The following is a 20,378-nucleotide window of genomic DNA, read 5'->3' as shown; positions in this document are numbered from 1 at the left end:
ATAAGTTGATCCCATCTGCCATATGTGTATCTATGCATGTAAGATCTGTGTATCGGTCATCTGTGTATCTAAACATGTACCAAGATGCATAAAAGCCCATACCAATCATTTGCTCTGTCAGCAGCAGTTTCTGCTTATGCCAGAAGCTGCTGTTATCTCAATGAAGCGAGGATCATGTAATCCAAGAATATAGGGTCGGTTCTAGCTAAATATTCTGATTAGAGGTTAACCTGTGGTGATAGCAGGCAGCTCTGTGGTATTGCTCTCTTCTCATTTGTTTCCCGAACAAATTCAAGGTATGTGGCTCCTGAATGGAATCTCCTCATCTCCTCAAAGACTTTCATGAAGCCACCCACAATGTTCATCATTGGAATAGAATGCCATGTGGTAAGTCATCATTACTCTAAGTCAAGTATTAGTAAGAAATAGCCACCCATGACTAAGAGGAATTTTAATTATCAGTGATGCTATACAAAGCACAGAAGTTAAACCCTAAAAATCCTCAGGCTCTGAATAGTCTTTTTGCTCAATGAAGCATTTTATGAAATTCAAAAACTTTCACAACTTTTAGCATTTAATCCAATGAAAGATTTTTTCCCTTCTTTTGTTTCTGTGGGGTCCATCAAATTATTAAAATGTTACAAATTACGTATTCCTTGAGCAATTATGTAGCTTGGCCTAAACAATGAAGTGGATGAATCATTCTTAATCCTTGGATGTAATTAAGCAAAAAAGAGAAACAATATTAATAATCAGTCAACCCTCTTATTAAAAAAGAGACATGTAATCATATTGGTACATTAGAGGGGGGAATCTGGAGCAGAATTAGGGTAATTTTTTTTTGAAGTTCAGAAAATGGTATTACCCTAATTCTGCAGAAGTTCCCAATGGAAGATATATTTAGAATGTTCAGCCTATATTGTAGGCCGTTTCACAAAAGGGTCAGTTAGGGTTATAGTTGCTGACACCTTGCAAACAACTTCTTGATTGTTTTCAATTTTTACAACCTTTCTCACCAGATTCCCACATGCAAATATCTCCTGCCATTTTTTCTCCTGAGGAACTTCTCTATAGAGTATGAGATCCCAGGGACCTCATATTCCATAGCATGCACTCAGGACACGGTACCCACCTCCTGCCACTCACCTGCACTTGCCCCAAGCAGCAGCACTCTCTTCCCAGTCCACATGCACTCTTGTGGCAACACAGCACCATTTCTCCCAGCCTGAACATACTTGTGCCTGACAGCAGCACCTGTTCTAACCTAGGCTTCACAAAATCACAAAACAGATTCCTTGTCCTGACCAAACCCCCTTTTTATTAAACTAATCTGAATTCCTCTCATTCACATCCAGCAAAGTCCCTGGCAAACAGTCTTTCAAGGGTGAATTTACAACCACAGATCTTATCAGGCTTGGAGAACTGCCAGGTGACTATCTTCCAAACGCAATGCTGTACAAGAAAATACTTGGCAAGGAGTCTCTTAGAGTAATGAACAAATCTTCACACTAATTAAGTGAACTAATTGTCCCCTGCACTCAAGGTGTAGTCCTGAAAGGAACTGTATCTACATGGAGGGAAGTATGCAGTGGAGTACCCCAAGACTCTGTTTTAGGCTCAGTATTCTTCAACATCTTCATCAATGATTTGGATGAGGGAATAAATGGGGAACTCATCAAATTTGCAGATGACACCAAGCTGGCAGGAATAGCCAACACTCCAGAAGATAGGCTCAAGATACAGAAGGATCTTGACAAACTTGAACATTGGGCACTATCTAATAAAATGAAATTCAATGGTGAAAAGAGTAAGGTTCTACATTTAGGCAAGAAAAACGAAATACGCAGGTACAGTATAGTCAGTACCTTGCTCAATAGTAGTAACTGTGAGAGGGATTTTGGAGTCCTAGTGGACAACCATTTAAATATGAGCCAGCTGCCAAAAAAGCTAACACAGTTCTAGGCTACATAAACCTGCATAAAATAGATGACTCAGTTTTTTGTCTTCCAATTGTAACCCCCCCCAATCTTTTTCCAGTCTAGCCTTTCTCATTATTTAATCAATGTAAGTTGATTAAATAAGGAGAGAAGAAGCATTGTTTTTCCATCAACCAATCTATTTTATCATGTCCTGTAGCCTTCCTATTTGGTAAAGATTAGAATGCTGATTTAACTCTTGTAACTGTTTTTTTTTTAATATAAATAAGGAATATTTTTAAGTAGCTTGTATGTTGACATTTCTACTGTACAGAATGCCCACACACTTTCCCCATCTTCCTTTGAACTTTCTATTTGTTATTATTTGACCATTGACATCCTTTAATATACCATTTTGTGGGAAGACTTTCCTTGTTTTTCCATGTCTGTTTTCCATCTTTGCTATCTTTATAGATGTCTCTGTACAACTGCTTCTTGTGTTTTCTAATACCGCTCTGAAATTCTTATGTTACATTTCTTCCTGTGAAAGCTTACTAAAAGCTACTTACGAAATTTAATAGCAATAAACAATGCTAAGGGATGAATTCATAATGAAGAGACTAAGAAAATTATTATTATCAACTGTAACTCTGTTAGTCATGACAAATTCCTAACACAAGAACTATTATACATGGAAAACATCGATAATGGGTGGAAGTCACTTTCCCTATAGCAATGCCTTTGTTGAAAGATATATTATAGTAATAGCATGTTTCTTGCGGATAGTTCAGTGGGAACGCCTCAGTTTTAAAGGATGCATCCAGGAGTAATATTTTCTCATCCATGCTATTTGCACAACTGCCTAGTTGTCAACTTACTGGCAAGCAGGTTTTACAATCAAACCTGTAAAAACAGACAGAAACTTGATCCACTATGTGGCAAGGAAGCACAGTAACTATTTAAAATATTTCAAAGACGTTGTCTTCCTACATGAGGTTGTACAAATTTTCTTGGGTATTAAGATTAGACACAGATCTTGCTTAAGTTAGAGCAGGGGTATCAAACTCAATTTCATTGAGGGGCGCATCAGCGTTGTGTCTGACCTTGGGAGGCAGGGTGGTGGCGGCCAGCTATACATCACTCGTGTTAGGGGAGCCTGTGGTGACCCGAGAGCTCTGCCAGCGAAAATGGGCTGTTTCCAGGGTGGATCTGTGGGTCAGATCTAAGCACCCTGCAAGCTGGATCTGGCCCCCAAGCCTTGAGTTTGACACCCCTGCGTTAGAGGATCTGATCACATACCTACATTAGTCTACTGCTATAAGTCTACTGCTATTACAGGTTGTGTAGATTTCAGATTGCTAGATACAAAAAGCAAAGCCCTTTCTCTGTCCTTAAAAAAAAATCTGTTTTCTATTCTGGGATACATGTATGACTCTTTCCTTATCTATTTTTAAAGGAGCTTTAAAGACATGACTATTCCATTGCATTTCAAGTAAATACCATTTTTTAGGGCAAGTCAGTGTTAACCACTGAAGTAAAGTTCTTGTTTTTTTTTGTAAGTGAAATTCATTGAATCAGGTTTGACTACATGGAAACATCAATTCTATTTCTTTGGTAACTGAACAGAATGGTTTACTGTGGTGTTCTTCCAGAATGTTTTCAACTTCCTGATCTATTCTATAGCTCTAAGATTCCCTGGTAATACTCATCCAAATACTAATCAAATTTAACATCTGCTTAGGATTTCACACCAGATAGGGCATCCAGGTGCTGCCAAATAGAAATCCAATGTTGGATTATTAAAAAAATATGAAGCTATTTGATAGCTAGAAGTCACTGTGGAAATTCATTTTTCTGGTAACTAGCATGGAATAAAAATTTGACAAAAATAAAATGTGACAGCATAACGAGAAGTTTCATTTTTTTTAACCAAATAAGGTAAATTAGGAAATTCTGAATTTGATATATGGGTGAAGATGACATACAATTTTAATGTATGCACTATACAAGTATAAAAGACCTGAACCAAATTCTGAGCCACTTATCCTGAAGTAAGTTCTTGTTGGTAGCTTGATTTTCTATGTTAATTTCTCAGTCACAAGGATACCTTTATCATGCAGATATAGTACAATCATATTTGTGTATCAACTTGCTGTTTGATAAAAAAATACAGATGATCTACTATAATCTTGATTTCTTTTAATAATGGAGACACAATTCAAGCCAAACTTTGTCAGATTTCAGTCTATTTTAAATACCTGTACTGAACAGGATAAAAATGACTGAAAAAACTTGGGAAATTGTTGTTTGCCAACAAACATTTACAGAGGGTACACCCAATTTTCAGTTGCAGATTTAGTAATAAAATGTAGGCAGTTTTGTTATAAACATGAACTCAACTCTTTTAGCATCCAGTCTTAAAACTTGTATTCTAATTCAATGTAACATTGTCTTAATAAATTACATTACCATTAAAACACAATTATTGAATGTTCTATTAAAGCTTAAAACTTTTAAAGAATCAAAGAATATTATATTTTTGAAAACTATCGAGGGGGGGGGAGACAGAAACAGACAGACATACAAAGCAAAAAATGATACATACATGAACATGAAACATTAATTTTTGAACCCATTTATTAGTATTAGTATTAGTATTTGGTTTATTTGTATGCCGCCCTTCTCCAGGGGGGACTCAGGGCGGCGAACAACTCAAAGGGGAAAGGGAACATAAACAATAGTACACATAATTAAAATACACGAAAATCACACAGCCATACCAATCGAGAGGGGAGGGGAACTCATCAACCCCAGGCCTGCTGGCACAGCCAGGTTTTGACGGCTTTCCGGAAGGCCTGGAGAGAGGTGAGGGTCCGGATCTCCACAGGGAGTTCATTCCAAAGGGCCGGAGCTGCTACAGAGAAGGCCCTCCCCTGGGTAGTAGCCAGATGGCATTGACTGGTGGACGGAACCCGGAGGAGGCCGACCCTGTGAGATCTGACGGGTCTTTGGGAGGTAATTGGCAGCAGGCGGTCTCTCAAGTACCCAGGTCCAATACCATGAAGGGCTTTATAAATTACGACTAGCACTTTGAAGCGTATCCGGAGACCGATCGGTAGCCAGTGCAGCTCGCGGAGGATAGGTGTAACGTGGGTGTACCGAGGTGCGCCCACAATCGCTCGCGCGGCTGCATTCTGGACGAGTTGAAGTCTCCGAATACTCTTCAAAGGCTGCCCCATGTAGAGTGCATTGCAGTAGTCCAGTCTTGAGGTCACGAGGGTGTGAGTGACTGTTGCGAGTGCCTCCCGGTTCAGGTAGGGGCGCAACTGGTGCACCAGGCGAACCTGGGCAAATGTCCCCCTGGTCACAGCCGACAGGTGATGTTCTAAAGTCAGCTGTGGATCCAGGAGGACTCCCAAGTTGCGTGCCCTGTCTGAGGGGCGTAAATTTTCACCCCCCAGCCTGAGTGATGGAATACTGGCCAAATTCTTGGGAGGAATTTATTATGCTTGATGTTCTAAAAGCCAGTATATGAAATTTACCTTACTCCTATTTAAGGTCAATAGGGAATAGTCTAAATAAAGTTTTGTACATCAAAACATTTTGAAAGCTCAGTTCAATCCCCAGTATCTCCAAATAAAAGGATCTCATAGCAATTCATAAGGCTACCTTCTAGGGCCCTGGAGCATTATTTCTTAACCTTGACAACTTTAAGATGTGTGGACTTTAAATCGCAGAATTCCATGGCTAACATGGAATTATGAGAGTTGAAATACATATATTTTAAAGTTGTCAAGATTTAGAAAGGTTACCCTGGAGAGTCACAACAAACCGGACTTAAAGAAACTCTATTTCATATTATTTTATTCAACATGGCCATGTTATCCTCCTTTTCAAAGGATCACTGAATGACACAGCAGAACTGGTGCATATCTTCTCTGAAGGACCAATTTGTCCATCAAATAGTGCTAGATAACTGAATATCATTGGGAAAAAGAAAAATGTTTTAAATTTTTCTGCTTTGCTTTTGGCAGTATAACTGGTCTTATTGCGACACAAGGGGCAATATGCACAATGAAACAATTATATTATAAGAACACTAAGCACAAAGTGACTGGCACAAGTTGCCAAACATTTTTAAAGCTTTGTTCCACTTCTGTCCAAATACTTCCACAAGCTGTTTTGTCTGACTAGGCCTTTTCTTAATTTGCTTTCCCTGGCACCGGATCCTTTTATGTCATCAGGTCTCTCTCCTGTCCAGCCCCCCCCCCCAATGCTAATTAAAGTATGCATTTGTCCAAGATGCTGACATATTACCCACAAATAAACTGTTCCTCAAATTTTTAACATTAAACAGTTTTAATGTTGTCCCTTAATTTTTTTACATAAAGTATGGAAAAATATAATAAGGTGAGAAAATATGAACAGAAATGAGGAGAAAAGCATCGTTTGGCATTCTATTTTCATGGAACATAAAATTGGTCCCCAACAATCTGGGTCTTCATTTTACTGACCTTGGAAGGATGAAAATCAACCTTAAGCCGGTAAGATTTGAACTGCTGGCAGAAGTAGCCTGCAGTACTGCATTCTAATCACTGTGCCACCACTAGTTTCTGAATCAAACAACAATGACTTTTCAGAACTTGACCTTCATATGGCGGGATGCAGTGAGAGGATTTGGATTTATTTCTTTTATTTATGGGTAAATAAACATAGCCCATACAGTAGAGAAACAAACAGTGATATTTACAAATAATTAAAAGAATTTATACATGGAGCAGTGTTTAGATTACAACAAATCAACATAATGAATAGGTCAAATTCTCCAGGGAATAATCTATTATAAAAGGTATAGTGGGAAGGCTTAGAGTAAGTTAGTCAATAGTTATGGAAGAGAAAGATGAAAAAGAATGAATCTGGGCTTATAGATGGTTCTAGAACAAATTTACAGGTTTTTAAAAGTCATAGTTACAACTAGAATTGGCAGCCTTATTGCATGTTTTGGTACAGTGATGCAGACAAAGAAAGAATAACCAATGAAAAGATCAAAGAAGGAACTACCTTTTTGGGACCAATAGCCACCTCCGGCATTTGAATGTGCACTAAGGACTGCATTACAAATGTGACACACTTGATTAAGTCTCCATATATGTACTCTGTAGCTTTTCTTTCTATCACCTTAAAAATTGCAATGTGGTAATAGCTTTTGGAGATCCCTGGAAGCACATCCAAGATTTAGGAGGCCTGTGCATGATTGGAAGCCATGCACCTCTGGAACACAAGATTATTTTACTTCGTTTCAGATGTGCAATGCAAAAAAATTGGATGCAAAACTTTAAATGCACAAGAACAGAGTCATACCATTTTTGTCAGTACATGAATAAGCACCAGATTAGACTTCTGTTGTTCAATCTTCCTCAATCAGAACAGATTTATAAGCAAGAATGAGTCATATAATTACAAAAGTTAGTTGGGAAATTCTACAACATTCATCATTTTTTTCCATTTCCTGTATTACTCAGTTCCTTGCCAAAAAGTAAATAAATGAAATTAAAATTATAAATTCTTTGAAAAGCAGATTCTATGATGGAAAAAGTGTATGTAATGTAAAAAAAAAAAAATCTATGAGAAGAATTTATCTAGTTTCTCTTTACTAATGGAAAGCTTTCATCAGCACTCCAAGGGTGAGGGATTCAGCAATTCCTTCTTTCTCTGTAGCACCAAAACCTTTTGATTCTTCAATCCTCCAGAGCAGATCTGAGATATAAAGGGGTTGAAGTGCAACATGGAAATCACAGAATAGTTTCCCTTCCCTATTCCCTTTGGTTAATGGAGGGGACTTAATTGATATCACCCAATATTGATATGATTGAGATTATATTCAGAACATAACAGCTAGCTTTTCTATTCAGCTAAGATAACAATGACTGTTATAGCTGACAGTGACTATTGGTGGTTTTTTTGTGTGTGCTCAAGAACAAATAAAGCTAGATAATGGGCTGAAGGAGTAAAGAGATTAGTCATAGGAAGAAGAGCAGACAATGTCATAAGGACAGAATAATTAAAGCAGTGGTCTTGCCAGTGATAATGCATAACTGTAAAAGCCAGAAACTAAGAGAAAGAAGATAGAAAACTCTGATTTGGGGAAAGTTATTAGAAATGCCACAGAAGGTAAGAAGAATGGACCAATCAGTTCTTGATGAAATAAATTCTTTTGAGATAATGAACAGCAAGCAGAAACTCAAATACTGTACAGAACTTTGGCCATGTGATGCAGACAGGGAATGGACTAAAAAAACCCACATAATTGCAATAAATAGAAGAGAAAGACCACAGATAGATGGTGGGATTGAGACATGGAGATTACCAAAGTGGCCTTAGAAGAAGAATAAAATATTGTCAGATGCTTGTCAACATAGTATTTGTCCAAGAGTCACCAGGGATAGAACTTGCCTCAGTTTCACCTTCCAAACTGGACTGAGTTTGCATATGTGGTGTGCACACCAAAGTAAGTAAATGTGTTCTTGTTTTTATTTTAATCATGGATGGCTATTGTTACTTGCCATATGCAAAATGCTTGGAAAGAATCATTATACTTCTAAATAATGATACACATGCCTGTTAATGCAAAACAGAAAGTTCAGTAATGATACAATCTCTGTTGTTTCAATTATCTTTGTTTGTTAAATTTAAAACCCTAACAATCTTATCAGGAGCTCAAGGTAGAATACACTGTACTTTTTTCCAGTTTTCTCCACAACTGCAAAACTGAATAGAAATTGGATTGTCACAGAGAGAGTGGCCTAAAGTCACCCAGTAGGCTTTCATAAACTAATGGGAAAGTTAAATATCTCACGCAGAAATATTACTATTGAGTTACAAAATTCTACTCTGATCATGTAAAGATTGCTAGTATCAAAAGAATAACCACAAGGATATTATTTTGGCATTCACCACGATATATATATGCTGATTTCTTTTTAAAAAAAAATTAAAAACAAATATTTAAAAAACATTTTATATTTATATTTTACATGCATTTCCAATTAGGTGATTAATAATCTGAACCATTGGGATCCCTCATTATGAAAACATGGTGTAATAAATGCTGTGGTTTCTAAGGTTAGGCTCTTATTAGCTCTTGAGAATTAACAACAGAACTGAGCAATCTAGAGCTAGGAATGGTATTGAAAGACTACATTTCAATTAATACTCCAGATGCTAACATGGATTCTGAAAGCTGCAGATGCTTTTGCTGTAGACTAAAGACCCTTTGTTTTCATAGCTACTACAGCTGGATTCTGTCCATCCCAGTCCTTAATCATCTACAGGTTTTTTGCTTCTAGGACTTGCAAACAAGGCAGCCCTACTTCTCACTTACAAAGCCATGTATTTTGCTCCCTATTCCAATTTTAATCTTTATTTCAGTCTTGATGTAATACAAAATTGTACCCATATCTGTTTGTACCCATACTTATTGCTGCTTCTTTCTTTTTTAAAAAAGCTAATAATTTTACTGTTTTTAAAATTTGTAGTGCAGTACAATGAAATAAATGTGAAATATCATTTTTTTAAAAAAAATTCAATTACTGAATTTTCATTCCGCTCTTCCATCTGAAAATTAATGTTCAAGGAAATTGAAAATGAAAATACAAACTTTTTTTTAAAAAAAGTACAATAATTAAAAATAATAAAATTTAATCTTACAATACAAAACATTCTTTTTTCAATGTTTTCATTCAGTTGTTAGACAAACAATATGTCACATAGATGTATGAAATAAATGGATAATTTCTTATCTCTATTTCTTCCTACCTATTTAAAAATAGATATTCTGAAGTAACTTACATTTTATGCCACTTGATACATGTCCTTTAAAACAAACAAATGCATTTAGGTTCAACAATGATCACAGCCACTGAGTTTCTTAGCAGTACACGCTCAAAAATTCTCCACTTTTTTTCAACACTTCATATACTACCACATACTTTAGAATCTGAATCCACACCATGGTATGTTACTGATGTAGTTTACAATCTATTTTCATGCATAGATCCCATTCATGTGTAATGCCAAGCCAAATTTGATTTACTGGAAAACGTTTAGGTGGCTCTTCAACTATTGGACCCATCTATTTTCCTAATCTCAAATAATATCATAATCCCTACACACCCACTCTGCACACACAGATTCTGTTGCTTTACACAAGCATCTTGGCAGCAGGAATCTCAAACTGGATTCTCAATTCACAAACATGCAATTACAAATTGCTCCATTACCCCCAAATTATCCCCAGTTTAAGAACCACTGTCCTAAAATATGATTATATGGCCAAACCACAATCTAAACTGAAAGCAATATGTAAACCATGGTTCCCAATTTTGGTTTGTCCCAAACCAAAGGTTCCCCAGTTGTCGAGGAAACTATGTGTTCTGTTTAGCACCCACACTTGATTGCTCAGTGAGGGTCAATGTAAGAGAAAAAGAATATAAGATTAATTTTGTTCACCATAGTTTAATGATAGGACTAGCCAGCCCTTAGTATTTTATATGTATCAAGTGTTCAGTCTTGGATGCTCTTCATACTGATAAGCATTTTATACCACCCATGTTGTTAGAGGTACTGAGAATATTTTAAGGCAAAGTTTAACATACTATAAAGAAAGGAAATTAGACAGTCTCTATCATTGGCTTCTTTATAGTATGTTGAGATAATCTGCTTTATATGCTGCATAGGAATAGACTTATTCTATTTGAAAAAAAGAATCAAAAAGCAACTTAACAAGAACAATGTATTTGCAGTGCAATATACTAAAATTTCCTGAATCGGCAACAAAAATGTGAGGTTTGTGCAATAAAACATTAAAATATATGGTATTCTTCTTTGTATTACTCCTGGCATTACAAATTGGTATGAATGTTCACTGAAATCATTTTCTAAATCTTGGTCAATTAATTTACAGGTGGGAAATCATAAAGGACCTAAATATCAACAATCTTTTAAAAACCAATTGTCTAAAATTTGATAGATAGCTGTTTGAATGTTATATTTGGAAGCATACCAAGTTCATTTATTGTAATAATACCTTTCATTACATTTTTAAATGTCCAGTTTATCTGGATATCTGACATAATATCTGTGGTTCTCACAGTGCATTCAAAGCACATGTTTTTAAGCTGGTGCCCATTCCATTCATAGGAATACATAGTTAAACAATTCCTAGACAATGTTTTTCAGGAATGTTTCATTTAACTCCAATGAGTTTTTATGTTTACTTATCCAAAAATTAAATTACATTAAACATTAAACTAAACATTAAACACTGAAAGAGTGTTATTATTATTTGCCACTGCTCTATCTTGTGGGTTCATATGAAAATGTGTGGGTCCATATGAAAGTACAGTACTGCCATACTGTGAACATAAACATAAGCAGATTTTGAGTAAATCTATTTTCTTGCACTTTAGAAGGAAAATCAAGAGCAATGAAGAAGATACCGAATAGTCTGGCTTACAGAGAACATATGATAGATCCTTCAGGAAAAAGGTTGAAACAAAAATCCCAAGTGCATAAACAGCTAAGTCCAACAGGATTAACAAGAGAAAATAAGGATTCACCAAACTTACCTACTCGGAAGTTGGGAGCTGTCAAGGTGTCAGCAGCATGCCCGTTTTCACTAATCAGCGTTGTCGTGTTTCCTTTCTCACAGCTGTTTTGACAGGTGCCTTTTTTACAAGTCACTTTACAAATGCTGGGTGTAAAAACCACCTTGATGCGTCCGGTGTGATTTCCCACTGGGAGCAGAGGCAAAGAAAAAAAGAAAAACAAACAGATCACTTTGGTAGCCATGGATTTCTTTCCAATGATTTACAGATAAAGAAAGTTTTGAAAAGCAACAAGTTCTAAATGGAACAGGGCAGCCGTTAGTGTTTTCTCCTCAACATCCAGTGATGCCTCTGAAACAGGAGTAGGAAGCTTAGCAAACAGGATGCCGGGATTCACTCCAAATCCACATTTAAAATCAAGTCACTGGAGTGGGATTAGAAATCACAATGCTGCACTTTATTCACAGTCAAAGAGCAAGACCAAGGATCTGACAGCTTCAAAAGCCAATCCTGACACGCAGACAAAATGTAAAATGACTAAGTATTCACCTAGAGGGTGAATAAACTCTTGCGTCTTTCTCCCCTGCATACTTTTCCTGATTCTACACTTATTAAGTCACTATTTGTAGCCCGTCCCCTGGAAATGTTTCAGGCATGCCGCATGTCTGAAAACATCTGTCTCAAATCTCCTGGCACCCTGGTCTGAACAAATCCTCTGACGCAGCTGCTGGGACCCTTTATTTTTTATTTTTTCCACAGATTCTTGGAACAGTCACTACATGTGGATGTACATATTTTAGGTTTCATTTTATTCTTAGCTTCTGACATGTACCCAGGGGTTTCAATTGTAAATGAAGGTGGTGGCTCAACATATTACAGATCAGGAATGGACAAATCCTACTCATTTTGCAAAGTTCAGTTCTAAGCATTTTCTGACCAATTATGTCATTATTTTTTCTTTAAAAAAAGTTACTGTACAAAGCTTGCATTTACTTTGTTAAGCAAGTGTTTTTGGATAAAACTGTTCATGTAGATATTTTTCTCAACAGGTTTTCCTAATTTTTATGTAGTTTTTCCCTTTATAAAACTATTTTTATATGCAACATTCTGATATACAGTTTTGGGATAAAGAACCCCAGGTCAAAAATTGGAGATGATACATGTGTGCCAATTTATGTATTAGAGTGGGAAGATAATTTTGCTTAAAAGTGCAAACAAAACAAAATTCTCTCTAATTTCTACACTCCTTTCAGCATTCAAATTTTGTTGTTGTTGTTAGTCACGAAGTCATGTCCGACCATCACAACCCCATGGACAATGTTCCTCCAGGCCTTCCTGTCCTCTACAATCCCCCGGAGTCCATTTAAGCTCACACCTACTGCTTCAGTGACTCCATCCAGCCACCTCATTCTCTGTCGTCCCCTTCTTCTTTTGCCCTCAATCTTTCCCAGCATTAGGCTCTTCTCCAAGTCTGTCCTTCCTTCTCATTAGGTGGCCAAAGTATTTGAGTTTCATCTTCAAGTTCTGGGCTTCCGATGTTACAATAAAAACTACCGTATGGATAAAGAAAAAAAAAAGACCTGGGCTTCCAAAAATCAGTCAGAGTTGATCTCCTCTAGGACTGACCGGTTTGATCGCCTAGCAGTCCAAGGGACTCGCAGGAGTCTTCTCTAGCACCATAGTTCAAAGGCCTCAATTCTTTGGCATTCAGCCTTCCTTTATGGTCCAACTTTCACAGCCATATATTGCAACTGGGAAAACCATTCCAATTTACAAGAATGCAGCTGTTCAGTTACGTAATCAACTACCAAAATAAAAGTCTGGTATAAAAAATATCCTGTTATAAATAAGAATATGAAAAATCTATAAGAATATACTGTTTTAAAAAAGGAATCTAGGCAGGTGACAGAGAGTAACTTCATGGTATATTATTATTATTATTATTATTATTATTATTATTATTATTATTATTATTATTATCAATAATAATCAAGAATGGAGAGTTGGCAGAACAAAGCACTGCATGGTCAATTTCTGGAAAAAATAAAAGATAAAGTGGACAGTGAACAAACTTGGTTATGGTTAAAAACAGGTACATTAAAGAAAGAAACAGAGTCACTAATCCTGGCTGCGCAAGAACAAGCTATCCGCACAAATGCCATTAAGGCCAAAATCGAAAAATCCTCTGATGATGCCAATTGCAGACTTTGCAAAGAAGCTGATGAAACTGTTGATCACATACTCAGCTGCTGTAAAAAAATTGCGCAGACTGATTATAAATTGCGGCACAATTCAGTAGCACAAATGATCCATTGGAATTTGTGCAAAAATTATAATATTAAAACAGCAACAAACTGGTGGGAACATCAGCCTGAAAAAGTCACAGAAAATGAGATGGTCAAGATCTTGTGGGATTTCCGTATACAAACCGACAAAATACTGGCGCATAATACACCAGACATCACACTGGTTGAGAAAAATAAGGTCACAATCATAGACATCGCAATACCAGGTGATAGCAGGGTCGCTGAGAAGGAACATGAAAAAATTGCAAGATACCAGGACTTAAAAATCGAAATTCAACGACTATGGCACAAACCAGCAGTGGTAATTCCAGTGGTAATTGGCACACTGGGTGCTATTCCAAAAGCACTGGAATTACATTTAAAACAGTTAAAAATTGACAAAATCACCATCAGTCAAATGCAAAAAGCCGCACTGCTTGGATCTGCACGCATATTACGAAAATACGTTACGACGTCCTAGGCCCCTGGGTGGGGCCCGACTAGTAACCAATGCCAAATCCGGCGAAACAACTGGCCGCTGTGATACAATTGTACAACAACAACAACAATAATAATAATTGATTTGAAACTCTATGGAAAGTCAGAAATAGAAATCCAATCATTGACAAACACAGTCCGAGTATTCAGCACCGATATTTCAATGCAGTTTGGCATGGAAAAATGTGCCACAGTATCCATAAAAAGGGGCAAAATCACTGCATCTGAGGGAATTGAAATGCCCAATGGCCAATTAATTAAATGCAAAGAAAATGAAGCCTAGAAATACTTAGGCATTCTGCAGTTGGATAACATCAAGCATGGAGAAGTAAAAACTATTGTCAGGCGAGAGTATACCAACAGAGTTAGGAAAATTTTGAAATCTAAATTGAATGGTGGAAATACAATCAAGGCCATAAATACCTGGGCAATACCAGTTATAAGATACACAGCTGGTATAGTTAACTGGACACAAGCTGATTTGGACATTTTGGGCCGAAAAACCAGGAAACTAATGACAATGCACTACAGTTTACATCCACGTGGTGATACTGATAGATTATACCTGCCCCGAAAATCAGGTGGCAGAGGATTATTACAAGTGAAGCAAACAGTTGAAGAAGAAAAACATGCACTGGCTGATTATTCAAAAGAAAGTCAAGAACATCTATTAATCGAAGTAAAGAACAAAAATCTACTGAAGGCCCAACAGACAAAACAAGAATACAGAAAAGATGTGATAAAATCAAGAATGGAGAGTTGGCAGAACAAAGCACTGCATGGCCAATTTCTGGAAAAAATAAAAGATAAAGTGGACATTGAACAAACTTGGTTATGGTTAACAACAGGTACATTAAAGAAAGAAACAGAGTCACTAATCCTGGCTACGCAAAAACAAGCTATCTGCACAAATGCCATTAAGGCCAAAATCGAAAAATCCTCTGATGATGCCAAATACAGACTTTGCAAAGAAGCTGATGAAACTGTTGATCACATACTCAGCTGCTGTAAAAAAATCGCGCAGACTGATTATAAATTGCGGCACAATTCAGTAGCACAAATGATCCATTGGAATTTGTACAAAAATTATAATATTAAAACAGCAACAAACTGGTGGGAACATCAGCCTGAAAAAGTCACCGAAAATCAGATGGTCAAGATCTTGTGGGATTTCCGTATACAAACCGACAAAATACTGGCGCATAATACACCAGACATCACACTGGTTGAGAAAAATAAGGTCACAATCATAGACATCGCAATACCAGGTGATAGCAGGGTCGCCGAGAAGGAACATGAAAAAATCGCAAGATACCAGGACTTAAAAATCGAAATTCAACTACTATGGCACAAACCAGCAGTGATAATTCCAGTGGTAATTGGCACACGGGGTGCTATACCAAAAGCACTGGAATTACATTTAAAACAGTTAAAAATTGACAAAATCACCATCGGTCAAATGCAAAAAGCCGCACTGCTTGGATCTGCACGCATATTACGAAAATACGTTATGACGTCCTAGGCCCCTGGGTGGGGCCGACTAGTAACCAATGCCAAATCCGGCGAAACAACTGGCCGCTGTGATACAATTGTATAATAATAATAATAATAATAATAATAATAATAACAACAACAACAACTCCGCCGTTGCCGGTCCCAAGCCCGGATGAGAAAGGAGGAAGGTTGGGAACAGGTTGGCATCTGGTCCCGTAAAAAAAACCCCGCCAACCCATACAATATGGTGAAAAAAACGAATAAGAATTCCATACCGCATCGGTCGTCGCGCGGGTTAACAAGGGCCGCGGCGGATGTTGGGGTCCCTGGACATCCGTCGACAAGTGGGCTACAAGTGGACCAGCCAACAAAACGACAAAAATATAGTGCAGATGAAAACCGTGCCATAATGGCCTGTTACTACAACTCAGAGCCAGAAAAAAGAGGATATTTAAAGCGAATGTATGAATTATGGAAACAACAATATCCAGATTCAAATGTTAGTGAACAACGACTAGCAGATCAAAGGCGATTTATTATACGGAATAAAGTGTTTAGTGAAGTTGAACATGAGGAAATTCAGGCAAATTGCAAAACCCAAAAAACAATATCACAAGCGGAAATAACTGATATTCAAGACACAACTAAAGACACTATAGTAGAACTCCCAGAAGAAGCTCTCAGGGAGGAAATAACATCACCACCACTAGAACCAGTTATCACTGAACCAACTGATGAACTAACTCAAAAACAAAAAGAATTGAAGGATAAGATCATGGAGCATTTTCTGCTTAATGAGGAAAGGCAACGTTTACCATCACTAAAAACTGTGCCTAAGAAAATTTTGGCCCCTATCATGAAAATGGTTAATGCAGTGTTTTCAACAATTGAACCAGGATCCATCTTGGAAACAAACCAGTTAATGTACAGCGCAGCTGTAATAGTCACTAATGAACTAGGCATTAAAATTAAAGTACCTAGTCACACAACAGAAAAAGCATCAAAGCCAAAGTGGAAAATCCGTCTAGAACAAAAAATCAAAAAATTAAGGGCAAATGCTAGTAACTTAAAGAACATGCATGAGCAACAGCTTAAAAACAACAAAATCATAGATTGGCTAATCAGAAGATATAGATTGGATACAAGAAACATCAATGAAGCTGTAGAGATTATAAAACAGCAGATAACAGCAACAGCTAGAAAAATTGAAAGATATGAGGCACGAATCATCCAATATAAACAAAATCAGCAATTTCGATCAGACCAACGGCGTTTTTATCAAAGTCTTAATGTGAATGGTGACACCAAAAGTGAAAAACCAGAAAAGCAGGCCACAGTTGAATTCTGGAAAGAATTGTGGGAAAATGCAAAGGACTACAACAAGGAAGCAAAGTGGATACATGACTTGGAGAAAAGCATTGGCAACAAACAAATGCAAGTATTAGAAATAACAACTGAGATGATCAAAAATCGAGTTAAAAAGGTAAAGAATTGGACATCACCTGGAAAGGACCAATTACATGGTTTCTGGCTCAAATATCTGACCAGTTTACATGCAATATTGGCCAGGCAACTGAATGAAATTTTACAAAAGGGCCAAATTGATGAATGGTTGACAACTGGAAAAACATACTTGATTCAGAAAGATCCAACTAAAGGAACAACACCTGAAAACTATAGACCAATAACATGCTTACCAACAACCTTCAAATTACTCACAGGCATTATTGCAGATAACATGATGGATTATTTGGAAACAAACAACATCTTGCCAGTAGAGCAAAAAGGCAACAAAAGAAGGAGCAGGGGCACAAAAGATCAGCTTCTAATTGATAAAATGATATTAGAAAATTGTAAGAACAGAAAAACGAACTTGAATATGGTCTGGATTGATTACAAAAAAGCATTTGACTCACTGCCACATAGTTGGATCATAAAATGCTTAGAAACAACTGGCATTAGCAAAAATATTACATCCTTTACTGAAAAGGCAATGAAACAATGGAGAACTGAGTTGGCAGTAGGGAATGAGAGCTACGGAATGGTTAATATCAAGCGAGGAATTTTCCAGGGTGATTCACTTTCACCTCTTCTCTTTATCATCGCAATGATCCCACTATCAGTAATCTTAAAAAAAATGAAATTAGGCTACCAAACAGCCAAAAAAGCTGAAAAAATTTCGCATTTACTATATATGGATGATTTGAAACTCTATGGAAAGTCAGAAATAGAAATCCAATCATTGACAAATACAGTCCGAGTATTCAGCACCGATATTTCAATGCAGTTTGGCATGGAAAAATGCGCCACTGTATCCATAAAAAGGGGCAAAATCACTGCATCTGAGGGAATTGAAATGCCCAATGGCCAACTAATTAAATGCAAAGAAAATGAAGCCTACAAATACTTAGGCATTCTGCAGTTGGATAACATCAAGCATGGAGAAGTAAAAACTATTGTCAGGCGAGAGTACACCAACAGAGTTAGGAAAATTTTGAAATCTAAATTGAATGGTGGAAATACAATCAAGGCCATAAATACCTGGGCAATACCAGTTATAAGATACACAGCTGGCATAGTTAACTGGACACAAGCTGATTTGGACCTTTTGGACCGAAAAAACCAGGAAACTAATGACAATGCACTACAGTTTACATCCACGTGGTGATACTGATAGACTATATCTGCCCCGAAAATCAGGTGGCAGAGGATTATTACAAGTGAAGCAAACAGTTGAAGAAGAAAAACATGCACTGGCTGATTATTTAAAAGACACTCAAGAACATATATTAATCGAAGTAAAGAACAAAAATCTACTGAAGGCCCAACAGACAAAACAAGAATACAGAAAAGATGTGATAAAATCAAGAATGGAGAGTTGGCAGAACAAAGCACTGCATGGTCAATTTCTGGAAAAAATAAAAGATAAAGTGGACAGTGAACAAACTTGGTTATGGTTAAAAACAGGTACATTAAAGAAAGAAACAGAGTCACTAATCCTGGCTGCGCAAGAACAAGCTATCTGCACAAATGCCATTAAGGCCAAAATCGAAAAATCCTCTGATGATGCCAAATGCAGACTTTGCAAAGAAGCTGATGAAACTGTTGATCACATACTCAGCTGCTGTAAAAAAATCGCGCAGACTGATTATAAATTGCGGCACAATTCAGTAGCACAAATGATCCATTGGAATTTGTGCAAAAATTATAATATTAAAACAGCAACAAACTGGTGGGAACATCAGCCTGAAAAAGTCACCGAAAATCAGATGGTCAAGATCTTGTGGGATTTCCGTATACAAACCGACAAAATACTGGCGCATAATACACCAGACATCACACTGGTTGAGAAAAATAAGGTCACAATCATAGACATCGCAATACCAGGTGATAGCAGGGTCGTCGAGAAGGAACATGAAAAAATCGCAAGATACCAGGACTTAAAAATCGAAATTCAACTACTATGGCACAAACCAGCAGTGGTAATTCCAGTGGTAATTGGCACACTGGGTGCTATTCCAAAAGCACTGGAATTACATTTAAAACAGTTAAAAATTGACAAAATCACCATCAGTCAAATGCAAAAAGCCGCACTGCTTGGATCTGCACGCATATTACGAAAATACGTTACGACGTCCTAGGCCCCTGGGTGGGGCCCGACTAGTAACCAATGCCAAATCCGGCGAAACAACTGGCCGCTGTGATACAATTGTACAACAACAACAATAATAATAATTTGAAGTAGGCATATCTTTTTCACCACAGCAAAAGAACAAACTGCAGTTATGTTCAGGGCAGATGAATCCCACATTTATTGAATCACTTGAGGCATTTCCCATACGTTTCTTTTACAAAATGTATTATACAAAACAAATTATCTGGAAAAAAAAAGGATTAAAAAAACCTGCAGGAGAAATTTTAAGGCTTGCAAAATAGAACCCAAATAATATAGAGATGTGCTGTGTTTTTGAAAAGTATGCACGTTTTTAAAGATTCAGATGAATGTTTTAGGTCTTTCATATTTAAACCCATTTAAACCCCTTATTCTTTAATAAGATTTCATTTTTCTACATTAATACTTACTTGATTTACTTGAAAATTAAAGTCAATACTAACTTGAGGGCATTTAGCTGCTATCGTAATTAGCAGTATTTGACTGATCAAGTCCATGATTCTGAACAATCACATAGATTTACTGAACTATTGTTATTATTTTCACAAATACAGCATTTCTTTTGCATTTTTATCAGTAGCCTTTCTTTAGCCTAGAGTGGGTGTGATAGCCTTATGATTAAGATGCCATGTGCCACATGACCATGGGAGCATCTTCAGACAACACTGCTTTCCTTGGCTAGGAAACAGAGATGGGTACTGCCCCCTAGAATTGGATACAACTGAACAGGGGAAACCTTTACCTTCTATCATTTTTTTTATTCTGCCCTATAAGGGAAAATGTCTGGCTTATCTGTTGTTTAATGATTCCTGGTGAAATATTAAGAACAATGAGACATAGAGAATGTTTCCTAACCAGAAGAACATCATTTTATATTATTTTTGACTGTTTGAAAATTTGAAAGAAA

The 20,378-nt window shown here is 36.9% G+C and overlaps 1 protein-coding gene across 3 annotated transcripts in view; it reads right to left on the bottom strand.

Moving 5' to 3' along the window:
- Window positions 1-20,378, bottom strand: part of LTBP1 (latent transforming growth factor beta binding protein 1) — a 216,204-nt gene that overhangs the window by 108,596 nt on the left and 87,230 nt on the right. For all 3 annotated transcript variants that reach the window (XM_032216849.1, XM_032216847.1, XM_032216848.1), the window contains exon 5: window positions 11,543-11,710. In XM_032216849.1, the coding sequence (XP_032072740.1) occupies window positions 11,543-11,710 (168 nt within the window). The remainder of the gene's footprint in view (window positions 1-11,542; window positions 11,711-20,378) is intronic.

The sequence above is a fragment of the Thamnophis elegans genome, chromosome 4 (genome assembly GCF_009769535.1).
Source record: "Thamnophis elegans isolate rThaEle1 chromosome 4, rThaEle1.pri, whole genome shotgun sequence".
Classification (NCBI taxonomy): domain Eukaryota; kingdom Metazoa; phylum Chordata; class Lepidosauria; order Squamata; family Colubridae; genus Thamnophis; species Thamnophis elegans.
This window is presented reverse-complemented; position numbering and strand designations above follow the sequence as displayed.